The sequence below is a fragment of the Cyprinodon variegatus genome, unplaced genomic scaffold (genome assembly GCF_000732505.1).
Source record: "Cyprinodon variegatus isolate N-32 unplaced genomic scaffold, C_variegatus-1.0 Scaffold352, whole genome shotgun sequence".
Taxonomy (NCBI): domain Eukaryota; kingdom Metazoa; phylum Chordata; class Actinopteri; order Cyprinodontiformes; family Cyprinodontidae; genus Cyprinodon; species Cyprinodon variegatus.
The window spans coordinates 256605-273087 of NW_015150805.1; the positions used below are offsets into that span (position 1 = coordinate 256605).

At 36.0% G+C, this 16483-nt stretch overlaps 1 protein-coding gene across 1 annotated transcript in view; it reads right to left on the bottom strand.

Moving 5' to 3' along the window:
* Nucleotides 1–15360, bottom strand: part of ptrf (polymerase I and transcript release factor) — a 25221-nt gene extending 9861 nt beyond the window's left edge. Inside the window, exon 1 of the mRNA XM_015385957.1 lies at nt 14603–15360. Coding sequence (XP_015241443.1) covers nt 14603–15100 — 498 coding nt within the window. The 5' untranslated portion in view covers nt 15101–15360. The remainder of the gene's footprint in view (nt 1–14602) is intronic.
* Nucleotides 15361–16483: the final 1123 nt, after the last annotated feature.

Consider the following 16483-nt stretch of genomic DNA (forward strand, 5'->3'; position numbering starts at 1 on the left):
GTGTAGACATGCTGCATACAAAAAAAAAAAAAAAAAAATAGGTTGGTGTGTGGTGGAAAGTTTAATGTAAATGTATTGACCTGTTGCATAGCAACCTCTCTGATTTGTTTGCTTAAATAAAAAAATGATGTCACTGCTAAAGAGAAGCCTGCATGGCTTTCAAACTCTCTCTCCTATTGAACCCAGTGTGGTTGCTATTTATATTAGTTATAGATCAATCATCCAGAGCATTTGTGTGCATGTAAAATATAAGGCCAAGGCTTTGTTAAACCCCAAGTGTGCTGACATACCAAGAGTAAGAGATTCTCATTCCAAAACTACATCCGCGAGGTGTCAGAGCAGCAGTGAAATTAACCATATTTATGAACCTGACTAAGGGTTCTCCCAAAAACTAGATTGTTAAGGATCAGCAAATAAACATTTGTTGATAAAACAAAACATCTGAGTTTGTCCAGTAGAAGTTTTAGTTTTACTACATTTTGACCAACTATTTAACTAAAGTCTTAGCTGCAGCTTGTGAAGGCTACTGTCATCCTTTAACATAATGAAAATCATTGTTATTAGCTTTGCTTAGAGAATTTAGCAGGCTAAAAGATCATATAAACAACTTTATTTGGCATCATCTTTTTCCACACTTAAATCTGAATGAGAGTCTCTGGTATGACATGCAATAGGATACTGATGTGTAAAAACCACCAATAAGGATTACAATCAAAGAAAACTGAGAAAAGCAAATACTTTTTGAGTTATTAAATGGTTTATACATCCTGCTTCTACATAAACTTTGACTATTTATATCGTCTTACACATAATTTTGTATATATAAAATGTATTTTTTGGTTTGCTGTTACATTCCTTATAAAGGTCATTATATATCTACTCCTTTTATATTTAATATTTTTTTATATAAAACACACATATTTGTACTGTTTCTCTTCTGTCACAAGTTTTTATTCAAAACCATGCAACCACTCTCTTATATACAGTGTAAATATGAAACAGGTGAGTGGCATTAAAGTCTAAGAGTGTTTTAAATTAAAATGTCAGCTTTTAGGTTATTGTGAATTTTCATAGAAAAAACACTGAGACCTAAATTTATAAAATAGCTAAGATTGTACATTTCTTTCACAACTAGTTTTTCATTACTTCTTTAGTGTCCATTGATGTAGTTAAATTTAATGAATTTAGTTTGAAAATGATTCAATGCATGGGTTAGGTTAAAACATATAGATGGTTTGGGAATGCTTCATGTATGGTTCCTAGTTTATATAACAAAGGTTGTGCAGAGAAGCTGCCCATGATTTTTACTCTGATTATATTATCATTCATTCAAGGATGATGAGCCGATCTAGCTTGGAGAGGATCAGCAGTATTGCCCCGAGCTGAAACGTGGTATGAGGACACATAGTTGTTCGCTGGCCAAGTAGCTTGAGAGCTACAACTGTTCAAACTACATGTTGACCTGATCCTTCATCCAGTTGGTACATCCTGTTTGGTGCCATGGGATATGGGATGGGTGTGTTAGGAAACATTAGAAGGAAGCAGAATGTAGACATTCAAATTTTCCTGAAATAACTCAGAACTAATTAATGACATCGTTCAGCCTTTTTGGCATAGATTTCATATTTATGCTTACAAAATTCTCAGACAGCAGCTCACACATCTATTTGTAGGATGGAGTCATATTATGAACCAGTTTGCACTGTCTCCACAATTAATCACAACTTTGTTGATTTTGATTTATTATCACACATATAATAAAGATCATAACAGACAGCTTGGATTGCAATAGATATTTCCTAATGAAATAATTTAAAGGTCTTTCATATATTTTTTCATAATGCTTGTTTTTTCTTCCTGGTTTTGAAGATCAATTTTGTTAAAAATTTCAGAAACTAGAACTAAGCTGTTTTATTGCCAAAAACAGTAGATAAAGACACAAACTCCTAATATTAGGATTAGAATCAATAAAATTAGGTAACTGAACTTGGACAATGCTAAGGCTGTGAGCCTTAACCACTAAAGTTTATTTAGTTGGTTTATTGGTGTGCTGAACCCATAAGAAATATGAATAAAATATTTTGAATTAAATCATAGAAATAAATTAACTTAATGGGTTGCAAACTATTTGCTGGTCGAATTTAACATATTTGACCTTTTAAATTTTTATTCAGAACTTCCAGTTTTTGACCATGAGATGATTATAAAACCAAAAACTTAAGCAAGGAATTTTAGAAAGAAAAGTTGGATGCACAAGTTTGAATGTATTATTCATTTCTCTACTTGCACAATTTATAAATGCAGCCTGAAGGACATTGAACTGCTGGACTGGCATTCTCTAAGTCAGTACTTTAGCCATGTTGGAAGGTTGTTGTATTTCCTTTAAAGTCAGGTTTACTGCTTATAAGTAAAGGATTTGAAGGGATCAGTCACCAAGTAGCCCTGATTGAAAAGTAGTTGTTTTCTTTTCTTTTCCTTTCCTCTGCAGACATAAACAGATTTCCGCATCCATGTTTGTTCAGGTATCTTATCTTTGTTTTAAGTCAGCAGAGAGAAAACAATGGGAACAGTGGGAAATGTAGCTTGGGTTACATGGGATAGCTTTTACAGAAAGAATAATATTTTGCATTTTTGTAAAAAAATTAAGGAACTAAAAACAGAATGTAAAAGGTTAATTGTGTTTCAGGATTTCCTCATTTCTTTGTTGTCATCAGCAAAATATAGATAGAAAGAAACCTTCAGAGAGCAGCCTGCATTTGAACGAGCCAAGAGAAACAGCAATGGCTCGACAATGTCGCTCTCTGCAGTCAAAATAAAAGAAGTAACACTAAAGCATAAACACAATATAATATAATAGAAATAGAAAGGTGCAGTGCTATATCTTGAAAAAACATATAATATATTTTTTTAAGTCCAATTAATGTAATATTACAAACACAAATTTCCTTTGAAAAACGCCATTGTGTTCAGATGACATTATTTTGAACTATTGCAAGAAACTAGAAGACTCTAAGAAGTTGTGCTTAAAATACTGATGACCAATAACATTGCATTTATGGTATGTAGTCCTAATGTATAAATTTCATATTGGAAAACAACATACCCAGAAGCTCTCATTGGTTTAAACATTTTTCTTAAAATAAAATAAAAATCTTTAAACAATTTTGAAAATTTCATGTTGACACATCTTATATAATTGTACTGAAAAAATAAACGAATTTATTCAGAAAAAAATGTAAAATAAAAGTTTTGTTCGGGTATGCACATCCTTAAAAAGAACCTGTTCTATACTATAACTGTTCTATAATATAACTTTACATGTACTATAACATTTATCTTCAAATTAAACAATATATGCCAAGCTTTGCTGTGATGTGATTGCATTCAATCTGAGCCTGAAAATAAGTTTATCACCAGGCATGATAAGAAGACATGAAGATTGATTATGCCTTCGCCATCTACTGTACCTACTAACGCATTCATCAATTTGGTAGCTGGTAAAAAAAAAAGTTGGTTCAGATAGAGCAAAAACAAAGTAAAACACATAAATAAAATACAAATAAAATATAATAAGTCAAAAGGCCCCATCATTTGATTGGTAAACCTTTGTGTGCAATCAGAGTGAGCTACTAAAATAGAAATCTCTAAAGGAATAGTACAAGACTGGGCCCCTTTAAATGTTGAACCATATTTTTATTTCAAAACTGACTGGTATAAGAAACTTTCATGACTTCATTCACATGGAAAAAATCTCAGTGTTACATCTGGAAAAACAAAACAAAAAAAAAACGATTTAAATGATGCTCCTACTATGTTACACTCTGGGTATGATATCCTTTTGGTCCCACAGTCAGGTTTTTCTGCCAACAATTTATTTTGGAATTTTTATCTCACTTTTCTTTTAATTTAGGGTTCACTTCCAAAAAAGAAAAAAAAAACAATCCACTAAACTTTGTTGCCAAGTTTGGAGACATTTCGCTTCCCATCCAGGAAGCTTTTTCAATACAAAATGTCAGAACAGGTGTTGAGTTTGAGGCTTCATATAGTGGACCAAAAGCAAATCCATGTTTTGGTTTAGAAATCATGCAAATTGAACCATATAAACAGGTGCTTTATTAGCCTGCAATACCTAATACCTGCCTCTGTCTCTGAAAGGGGGTCATTAGGGGGAATTGTTGGCCTGGTTGAAGAGGCGAGATGTTCTGTCCCCCTGTAATGGGGTGGGGGTCGCGATGATAGCGGGAAGAAATCTGCTTTATCGCTGCATTGTAGGTTTTTGAAAGCTGAAACCTGAGTCCACCCCCTCTATTTAGGGTTGCTTTTTCTTTCTTAACAAAGATGGCTTCCATTTATAGCCCTCTCAAGGAAGGAAGGAAAACATTTACAAAAAACAACCTTAAACAGAGGGGGTGGACTCAGGCTTCAGCCTTCAAAAACCTACAATGCAGCGATAGATTTGATTCCTTCCCGTTATCATCGCAACCCCCATCCATTACATGGATACAGAACATCTCGCCTGTTCAGTCAGGCAAACAATTCCCCCAGTAATGGAGTTCGGGTTGACTCCACTTTCAGAGACTTAGACAGGTATCAGGCATTGAAGGGTAACAAAGTACCTAAACGACTGCCCATTGCATTCGTCCGGTTCAATTTGCATGTTTTCTAAGCCTTTGTTTTTGGCCCACTCTATAAAGTCTCAAACTCAACACTATTTCTGACATTTTGAATTGAAAATGCTTCTTGGATGGGAACTGAAAAGTCTTCAAACTTTGAAATAAAGTCCAGTGGATTGTTTTTTTTTTTTTTTNAAAAAAAAAAAAAAAAAAATAGGTTGGTGTGTGGTGGAAAGTTTAATGTAAATGTATTGACCTGTTGCATAGCAACCTCTCTGATTTGTTTGCTTAAATAAAAAAATGATGTCACTGCTAAAGAGAAGCCTGCATGGCTTTCAAACTCTCTCTCCTATTGAACCCAGTGTGGTTGCTATTTATATTAGTTATAGATCAATCATCCAGAGCATTTGTGTGCATGTAAAATATAAGGCCAAGGCTTTGTTAAACCCCAAGTGTGCTGACATACCAAGAGTAAGAGATTCTCATTCCAAAACTACATCCGCGAGGTGTCAGAGCAGCAGTGAAATTAACCATATTTATGAACCTGACTAAGGGTTCTCCCAAAAACTAGATTGTTAAGGATCAGCAAATAAACATTTGTTGATAAAACAAAACATCTGAGTTTGTCCAGTAGAAGTTTTAGTTTTACTACATTTTGACCAACTATTTAACTAAAGTCTTAGCTGCAGCTTGTGAAGGCTACTGTCATCCTTTAACATAATGAAAATCATTGTTATTAGCTTTGCTTAGAGAATTTAGCAGGCTAAAAGATCATATAAACAACTTTATTTGGCATCATCTTTTTCCACACTTAAATCTGAATGAGAGTCTCTGGTATGACATGCAATAGGATACTGATGTGTAAAAACCACCAATAAGGATTACAATCAAAGAAAACTGAGAAAAGCAAATACTTTTTGAGTTATTAAATGGTTTATACATCCTGCTTCTACATAAACTTTGACTATTTATATCGTCTTACACATAATTTTGTATATATAAAATGTATTTTTTGGTTTGCTGTTACATTCCTTATAAAGGTCATTATATATCTACTCCTTTTATATTTAATATTTTTTTATATAAAACACACATATTTGTACTGTTTCTCTTCTGTCACAAGTTTTTATTCAAAACCATGCAACCACTCTCTTATATACAGTGTAAATATGAAACAGGTGAGTGGCATTAAAGTCTAAGAGTGTTTTAAATTAAAATGTCAGCTTTTAGGTTATTGTGAATTTTCATAGAAAAAACACTGAGACCTAAATTTATAAAATAGCTAAGATTGTACATTTCTTTCACAACTAGTTTTACATAACTTCTTTAGTTTCCGTTGATAGAGTTAAATTTAATGAATTTAGTTTGAAAATGATTCAATGCATGGGTTAGGTTAAAACATATAGATGGTTTGGGAATGCTTCATGTATGGTTCCTAGTTTATATAACAAAGGTTCTGCAGAGAAGCTGCCCATGATTTTTACTCTGATTATATTATCATTCATTCAAGGATGATGAGCCGATCTAGCTTGGAGAGGATCAGCAGTATTGCCCCGAGCTGAAACGTGGTATGAGGACACATAGTTGTTCGCTGGCCAAGTAGCTTGAGAGCTACAACTGTTCAAACTACATGTTGACCTGATCCTTCATCCAGTTGGTACATCCTGTTTGGTGCCATGGGATATGGGATGGGTGTGTTAGGAAACATTAGAAGGAAGCAGAATGTAGACATTCAAATTTTCCTGAAATAACTCAGAACTAATTAATGACATCGTTCAGCCTTTTTGGCATAGATTTCATATTTATGCTTACAAAATTCTCAGACAGCAGCTCACACATCTATTTGTAGGATGGAGTCATATTATGAACCAGTTTGCACTGTCTCCACAATTAATCACAACTTTGTTGATTTTGATTTATTATCACACATATAATAAAGATCATAACAGACAGCTTGGATTGCAATAGATATTTCCTAATGAAATAATTTAAAGGTCTTTCATATATTTTTTCATAATGCTTGTTTTTTCTTCCTGGTTTTGAAGATCAATTTTGTTAAAAATTTCAGAAACTAGAACTAAGCTGTTTTATTGCCAAAAACAGTAGATAAAGACACAAACTCCTAATATTAGGATTAGAATCAATAAAATTAGGTAACTGAACTTGGACAATGCTAAGGCTGTGAGCCTTAACCACTAAAGTTTATTTAGTTGGTTTATTGGTGTGCTGAACCCATAAGAAATATGAATAAAATATTTTGAATTAAATCATAGAAATAAATTAACTTAATGGGTTGCAAACTATTTGCTGGTCGAATTTAACATATTTGACCTTTTAAATTTTTATTCAGAACTTCCAGTTTTTGACCATGAGATGATTATAAAACCAAAAACTTAAGCAAGGAATTTTAGAAAGAAAAGTTGGATGCACAAGTTTGAATGTATTATTCATTTCTCTACTTGCACAATTTATAAATGCAGCCTGAAGGACATTGAACTGCTGGACTGGCATTCTCTAAGTCAGTACTTTAGCCATGTTGGAAGGTTGTTGTATTTCCTTTAAAGTCAGGTTTACTGCTTATAAGTAAAGGATTTGAAGGGATCAGTCACCAAGTAGCCCTGATTGAAAAGTAGTTGTTTTCTTTTCTTTTCCTTTCCTCTGCAGACATAAACAGATTTCCGCATCCATGTTTGTTCAGGTATCTTATCTTTGTTTTAAGTCAGCAGAGAGAAAACAATGGGAACAGTGGGAAATGTAGCTTGGGTTACATGGGATAGCTTTTACAGAAAGAATAATATTTTGCATTTTTGTAAAAAAATTAAGGAACTAAAAACAGAATGTAAAAGGTTAATTGTGTTTCAGGATTTCCTCATTTCTTTGTTGTCATCAGCAAAATATAGATAGAAAGAAACCTTCAGAGAGCAGCCTGCATTTGAACGAGCCAAGAGAAACAGCAATGGCTCGACAATGTCGCTCTCTGCAGTCAAAATAAAAGAAGTAACACTAAAGCATAAACACAATATAATATATTAGAAATAGAAAGGTGCAGTGCTATATCTTGAAAAAACATATAATATATTTTTTTAAGTCCAATTAAGAGACTGGGTCATTAGGGGGAATTGTTGGCCTGGTTGAATAGGCGAGATGTTCTGTCCCCCTGTAATGGGGTGGGGGTCGCGAAAATAGCGGGAAGCAATCAGCTTTATCGCTGCATGGGTTGCTTTTTCTTTCTTAACATAGATGGCTTCCTTTATAGCCCTCTCAAGGAAGGAAGGAAAACATTTAAAGCATGTTAAGAAAGAAAAAACAACCTTAAACAGAGGGGGTGGACTCAGGCTTCAGCCTTCAACAACCTACAATGCAGCGATAGATTTGATTCCTTCCCGCTATCATCGCAACCCCCACCCATTACATGGGCACAGAACATCTTGCCTGTTCAACCAGGCTAACAATTCCCCCAGTAATGGAGTTCGGGTTGACTCCACTTTCAGAGACTTAGACAGGTATCAGGCATTGCAGGGTAACAAAATACCTAAACGACTGCCCATTGCATTTGTCCGGTTCAATTTGCATGTTTTCTAAGCCTTTGTTTTTGGCCCACTCTATAAAGTCTCAAACTCAACACTATTTCTGACATTTTGAAATGAAAATGCTTCTTGGATGGGAACTGAAACATCTTCAAACTTTGAAATAAAGTCCAGTGGATTGTTTTTTTTTTTTTTTTTACTTTTTTGGAATAACTATGACCTGGGTGACTGATAATTTTCAACCCACATTTAAGATTCACTGTATAATGATGGACTCCACTTAGAAATGGATGGACACAGACCAAATTGAGGATTCTCAATGCAATCATTCCGAGAATAGAACAGAGAGAGGAAGTGTCTGCAAAGTGCAGAGGCTGATACGGGAAGAGCTATGTCGTCAATTCTGGAGTAGAGGTCAGATTAGGATTAAAATAGGCTATCTAGATAGAGAGAGAGATAAGAGAGTGTGGTGTTGCAAGGGTTGCAGAGATTCCAGCAGTATGAATCAGAGGTCTAAGCTGGTACTGCTTTCTGACTTCCTTTCACTCCTCTCACTTGGTTTTGCTCGCTAGGACCCGATAAGCACTTTACAACTGTTTTTGTAGAGGTGCTGACGTGTGGTCTATGACGGGAAACAGCGATTCAGCGAAGTGGCCAAAGGGCTTTTCAAGCTTGGATTACTACATCTGGAGTAGGAGAAGCTATGCAGTAATGGAGACACGCAGGTTGGACATCAGTTAGAGTAAAGTGGGCTGAGGTCTCCTGGTAACACCTGTTGACTGTGATTTGAGCTCTGCATAGTCTGAGATTTTAGAGTAGTCTGTAACTGAGAAGCCATCTAGCTTCCTGATAGAATCACCACATAGCTCTAGCTGTTTCTGATGAGCATCCAAACACACCCTAATTCTAGACACAGGAGTACCGTCCAACTCTGTCCCAGACTTATGGCTCATGTTACATAAACTAGATGAAGACATGATGGATGAATTCCATATTGAGAGCAATCTTTGTTAGCAATCAAAGTCTAAATGTAATAAATTGTTAAACTAGTCACTGTTTAGTGCATGATATCATGGATTTGTATGATGTTAGCTGTTGTACAGCAGATGATGATTGCAATGTGAAAGAACGATCTCCAGTAATGGTAAATAATATCACAGTGGGCCTGAATGGGTGTCTGGCTGAAGACATTTTGTTGCATTATGGTCTCCTTAAGCGAATACTTAAAGTTTGTTATTTCTAAGTATCTTCTTTCTCATAATATCAACTCTAGATCCTTTATATAAATCCTCAGAACAGAGAAAATATTCTTTATTAGCTTGTTCAGTTACTTTTGATTCGATCTCTACTCTAGAAAACGACAGGGTGACAGCGGCATCAGACTTCACCTGCATTGCCTACTAATGGTGGTCAGAGGGCGCGGTGGTGCCGGTGTACGGCAGTCTGTGGCTACAATTTAGTTTGCCACCATCAGTGTGCATTAACAGGTGAATGACTGAATGTAGTGTAAAGTGCTTTATTTTAGTCTCCTGACTTGAAAAAGCGCTATACAACTACAGCCCATTTACCATTTACCATAGAAAATAGCCCTTTCCACAACTGACTTATTGAATATATGAAGCATGTTGGTGTAAACACTAACAGACCAAAACTTCCCAAAGGAATATAGTTTCTTCTGTTTTCCAGATAAACAGCAGTATAAATATAATCACCCCCACCCATATGTCTTCTCCCATAATGAAAATCTTCTTTGCTTTTTTATTATTCAGTATTCAACGATTTTTTTTTTTTTTGCCACCACTTTCCACAGAGTGGTCCACCATATCTGTATATGTAATCTGTTTTCTGATTTTCTGATAAATGCAGAATCATCCCATGTCTGCAGATGCTTGCATTAGAGGTCTAAGGGATACAGAGTAAAGGGAAATTATGAAAGTACACTTTCCTGTGTTGCTCACTGTGGTGGATGATCCTCCCACCACCACATCGTGTTAGTATTTTTTTTCTTGCTTTATATTATATTACAGTTTATGTTTAAGTTGGTTATTTCTTTTAGACAGGTATTTTCTAATTGATGCACACTTTAGTTAATGTCTGTCTGAATGGTTTATTTACACTTGTTCTTTTGTTTGAGGTGCTGCTGATGCAGCTGCTGGAAGAGGAAACCTGGAGCGTGCCATTTTTAAAAGACCGACGGGGGAGACTTGTTTCAAGTTGTTTTCAATTAGATTGTCACTTAAATACTCACTTATTGTTTCTGTTAAGTAAAAGTTAGTTTTGCTTTATTTGTTTCATAGAATGGTTAATTTTGTATGTATTTGTTCTTTTGTTATGTTCTGCCTCCCTTATGTGGTAGACTTGGGTCACCCCATCCCTTTTTAAGCATCCTTTAGTTCTTTGTTTGCAGGTCAGTTTTTTGTTTGAGTTGGATCCTCAGTTGACCTCAGTTAAGTTGGGCCCAGATTCATGTTATTTTGTTTTTAAGTTATTTTGTATTGCTTTTGAGCCTTTATTAACCATTTTTACACAATTAAATGAAAGCACTTTTTCAAATTTTGAACACCTTTTGTCCTTATTTAATTTTGGTCCCTCACACTCACCATCTGGTCAGACACTCACCCCTTCAGGCTGCAAAACGATGGTCTGTTTTTTTAGGTTCCAATTAAATCAATCATAAAGGTTCAGGTGCCTGATACATCCAATGTAATCTAAACTTAGTTTTGCTGCTATGTAGTGTAAATTCTCTTTAGAGGTTTTAAATTTGGCTTAAGTTCTGAAATAAATTGACAGATGATGCTTTTTCAGATCTTTTTCTACTGTTTTACATCGTTTATAAGAAATACTATCTATGTCAATCAGATAAGGAGCCGGATGATGGTGCAGTTTATCACTGTTGATTCATTCCAGCCTTTTCTTAGGTTGAATTTCTTTTTGTGCAAAGCTCTATACAGGGTCTATATAAGGAGGGTCAAATGAGGACTTTTTTTGTGTGGGCACGTGTTTGTCAGCCTTCCCAAGCATTTGACCAATCAAAATGACTTAATCTGTGTCCAGGAAAACTTAACACCCAGATAGCATAAAGCATCACTACAAAAATGTGTGTTTTTATTTTTTTAGGTTTAACATTTCATTAGAGCTCACACATATGTTGTGTATGTCAGTGGTATACAGTAAGTGGGGCAGCTGAATAAAGTATTCATTACAATAATTATACTAATTGACATAACCAAAACCATTTATGCCAGCCGAGCAATGCTGTGGATCCAATCACATATGCTACAGCTTTCAGAAGCTTGAGGGGGGAAATTCTGCATTGTTTGTTAATCACTGCATTCGTAACATCCAATATGCATGCAAAGTCGCGTACCAACAGTGTAGAATATGGGTAAACTCGTTTTTTCCCCTTTGGTATCTGTATTAGCTAATGATTGAACATTAAAGTGGTATGTAAATCTAAATAATTGCTAAAAAAAAATGCTATAAAAAAAGAATGGGTGTAACCAGTGGTGGAAAAATATAGAGACTTTGTAAGTAAAATGTTTAAATGTGTTTTTGTAATGTTATTTCGAAGTCTTGAGTCTAAAAGATTGCTTTCTGTTCTGGATTTAGATAAGGACCGAGTGGACTGTGACTAAGTCTGGGTGGTTGGATGCCAGTTGCAATATTTGTGGCGAGAATGCTGGGACTACATTAATAACCACGGTCACAAAACAGGAACTGTTTCTACTGTTGCCTGGGAAGATTTCATCCACAGACAGCTTAAGCTAGATGACTGCTGGGAGGTTTTAGGTATTTATGTTACTTAAGCTTATATGGAGGATAACTCCACCACAATAACTACATTTAAGTAACCCTTTTAGTTCCTTCTTCAAGTTGTTTTCTTAATTGAAGCTCTGCATTTAAAACTTTCTTATGTAATCTCTAATTTGAGAAGCTGCAATAAGTTCATGATGTTAAATTCATAACCGTAAGGCAACATAAAAAACCAAAAGACTTGCCCTTGAATTCACAATTTCAATTTCCCCCCTCATAATTCGAATATCCTATATATTTGTTTTTGTTTTTTTCACCATATTTCTCTCAAAAAAAGAAAATCAGTCTTCTATGTGAGCTGTACAGACAATAAAGAAACAAAATCATTTTAAAGTGACATTCTCTATAACATGATTCACAACCATAGGATTTACAAGACAGTAAAAAGGGAAACATAATCATGAAGAACGTGAGTTAAGGACTCCACCGTTACCTCTTGGTTGCTACCAGCAGTGTCCAGATGACAGTGAAAATATGATCCGTGCAGAGATGAAAACTCTGCACTGCAGTGCAATAAGGCACCCACAGTGCAGAAAAATGTTAGGAAATCTCTTACGTCTATATTATATTATTTTACATATGATAATTATTCCCTCAATGTTATATCCAGCTGTTTTATGACAAAACTGTTTGCTATCAGGTTTAAATCTAAATATTTTATCTCATAACTTTAAAAGTGCTGAAAGCCTGCCTTTGACTGCTAAAGGTAAACTGTTAACTACGGTATCATTAGTTTAAGTTTGTCCTCTACCTGTTTTATTTGTTTTGCCACCTGGTATTATTTTATTTTTATTTTTTTTTTATCTTTATTGCTTTATTTTTCTTCTGTTTTACTGTTCAGTTCATTTAAAGCACTTGTCAAAGAAGTGTCTTTGTACTGATTTGTGCTATATAAATAAACTTGCCTTGCCTTGCCTTGCCTAGGCTTCCCTTCCCACGCAGCTATTCTCAGAGTGTACATCAGGTGGTATGAGACTAAAAAAATACAGCACTTGCAGTCAGCTGAACAGAGAAAAAAATACGAAGCATCTACAGCAACATATTTTACTTATCTCACTGAAATTTGAGGTGCAACAACTGACATTGTTGGTGAAACCCAAAACACACACGCGGATACTGGCAAAGTAATTCCATGGAGGCTTGCCCTAACCTCTACATACTGTACTGCAACCCCTTCCTCAGTCTTACCGTACTTCCAATTCTAAACTTGTCCAACTTTAACACATCAACACACAATCAGAGAGTGGAAAGAGGTGAAAACTGGCAGAGGCCCAGCGCTAATTTGCATTGCTGCCAATATGTGACCCAACTATCAGTTGGTTAGTTTAACTGGACACTATACAGCCGCCCTTTTGATAAAAAGAAGAAGGCCACAGGGCAGAGGAAGCCACTGTAGCATAACTGAAAGGCTTGCAGCAGTCTCCAAAACAGCAGGAGGCACCTGCTTTGCTGAGTAATTTATTAGGTTCCAGTGCCTACGATTGGATTTCTGCAGGATGCCAACAGTGTAACCTGCTCTCACGGTGCAAAGAGCTTGTGCCTGCCAATACAGATCTCCAAGTAAGCTCCACACATCCACAAATGTGAGACTCACCAGGGTAAGATCCTCCACTACAGATGGATCTGAGATCATCAGCATGAGGTTGCTACAGTATATTCAATTCTTACTTTCTTTGTTGTTTTTTTTCCCTCACCAGCAGAGTGGTTTCAACATGTGTGAGACATGACGGCATGTTGAGCTAAATAAAGAACTGCTCACTGAGGTGGTTGTGGTCCTTGGGCTAGTCCAGCTGACACACCTTCTTTTGCCGCTTTGATTTTTTTCTGGCCTACAGGATATTTCTAGTTTCAAGCTATTCTCAAAGAGAAAAAACATCTGTCTTGCTAATTCAAAGCAGAGCCTGACCGTGCTCACACACCCCTGATTGTTAACTAAAAAGCAGATTATTCATCATGAATTTTAGTTGTTTTTCATCTCTGTTTAATCAACAGAAAAACATATTTTCACCTTTGATGACTCCAGCCAGCCAACAGTCCGTTTTCAGACCACTCTGAAGTAGGGCGTTGGTTCTGTCTCAAGTAGCTCCACATGCCAGTGTTTATGAGCCTTATATTTTCATGTACAACCACAAGTCTTTATATAGCTTTTATTGGGTGATCATGTATGCCTGTGGACTGGGAGGGGTTCCTACCTGGCTTAATTTTTCCATGAAATCCACTCAGTTTGAAGAAAAGCGGCATAGAAACATCTGAGTACAGGAGAGCTTTTGTTGAATACCTTGTAAACAGTGCAGCCGAAGTTTTAGGAGTGATCCTGAGATGTATGTCATGGAAACTACCTAAGCGTTGGCATGTCATCCTGAAAGAACCACCTCTTTTCATTTTCACTAACAAGGGTCAACTCATGCCACATTTTGACTTTTCTCTTTGCAGAGATGAGGTTAGCAAGTTCATTTCACAACCTTTCATTTGAATTCCACACATCTTTCCCAAACTTCCCATTGGGATGTGGAGATTACAACACACAAGCATTGGATTCAAACATTATTGTGATCAACTCAATTACAAATTAAAGGTTTTCACTTCAATCTCATGTAATCTTCATGCATGACATGAACTTATAAAATGCCATCGTTTTCCACTATTCACCTGGTAGATGAGGACTTTGAAGTTGCGTCTCTTAAGCAGCTCATGCTCGTTGCTCTCCAGCTTCTTGATCTGGCCCGCCTGCTTCTCCAGGTTGCTGCGCACCGTCTTGACGTTGACGCTAACCTTGCGCACTTTGTCCAGCATTTTATTGACAGTGTTGGCAGTGTCGACGTGGTTCTTGGACAACTTTGCCAGCTCCCCTTGGATGGTTGACACTGACTTCTCCATTGCCTCTTGCCGAGCCTCCAGTCCGTTCTGGGTCTGCTGGATCTTGTCTACCACACCGATGATCTTGTCTAACAGAGAGAGAACCATGACCCCGTTCATCTGAGCTTCACTTTTGCCTCCGGAGCCTCCATCCAGCACCAGATCCACCTCTTCAGCTGGATCATCGTCTACTGCTGGCTCTGTTGCAGCAGCAACAAGAGCAACTTCTTCATCATCGTAGGGTACATCTGCATGGGTGGCGAGCTCCTTTTTGACAACTGTATCTGCCATTCCTGACAACTAAATATACTTACTCTTTACCAAAAAGTGTATTGATTGGGGAACCTCTAGTCTTTTTTTCTTCTTCTTAGATAATCAGTTTTTCTGCCTCTTTAGATGTGAAACCTTTCCTCGGCTTCAATCTCTCTCAGTCAGCCCTCTCTGCCTCTCTCTGCCTCTGCTTTGGGATGCCAGCCAGCCAAGGGGAGTGGGGCCTCTCACAGCTGAAGCATGTGTGCCCTGACTGAAATGCCTCTGCTCAATGCAAAACCACCCACTCCAACCTTTTCCCTGCTTGCACCCAGCCTCCACCCAGTGCCAACCCTGCTGCTCCAGCTCCACCCCATTCTGTCCCCAAGCAGAATGTCTGCAGACCCCTCCTCTCAGTGTCATAACACTCCAAAATAACACGGCAAGGTGAGGGTATCTAATGGAAACACCGCAGAAAACATTTAGAAAGAGCATGAAAACATACTTGGCTGTACTCCTAAAGCATTGCACTTAGCAAGAAACCTTTCCTTTTGTAGTTGTGTTTGTATTAGATTACATTTTTTTTTATGATTTTGGATAAAACTATTTAATATAATAAAAAAATTATAAATATAAATAAAATTATAATAATGATAACTGAATCCAACATCACACGAAAATACAGTATAGATTAAAAAAAAATAAAAGTCCAAAAAAAATAAACAATTTATGAGCTCCATAGTTATTCACTAGAGGGCAGTGATTAGCTTCACTTTAAGTTTTAAACAATAAATAGTCATCATTTTTATTTATTTTTCTTTTTACAAACAGGATCGTATTCGATCGGGTATTACAATTTTAAGGCTTTAAAAGTCTCTGGTCTTTTATGCCACCTAGTAATCTCTCTGTAATTTCTAAAACAAAAAACCCTTTAAGGGTTTAACTACCCTAAAACCCTGGAATGATAGAGATCATAATATTAAGGGATTTTCTTTCCTGTCTTATAACTGACATTGAATGCCATTATACAGCTTTTTAAGTGTTTTTATTGTATGATATTAAATGCTGGTAACGAACCTGGTAAAGTTCAACATGCAAACTCTTTTAGACTTAGATTTTATTTTGTAATTTTGTACACACAAGTGTTAACAAAAAGAAATTTTGTTAAGTATAGATCTGTAGAACATTTCCTTTTTTAAAGTGCAGCCTTGATAAGGTAAGCAGCAGTAATAAAAAAAAACATTGTGATGAAAAAAGTAATGTATAGTTACAGTTCTCACATTCAGATGTTTTTTTAAATTTGTTATTATTTTTATTTTTTTGCTGTTTGAAGTTTTACTGAGATACTTAAGATGTAGGCAAATAAGTATTTCAATGTTTGCAACTGACAGTATCCAAAACCTCAATATTCCAATAGATGTGCAA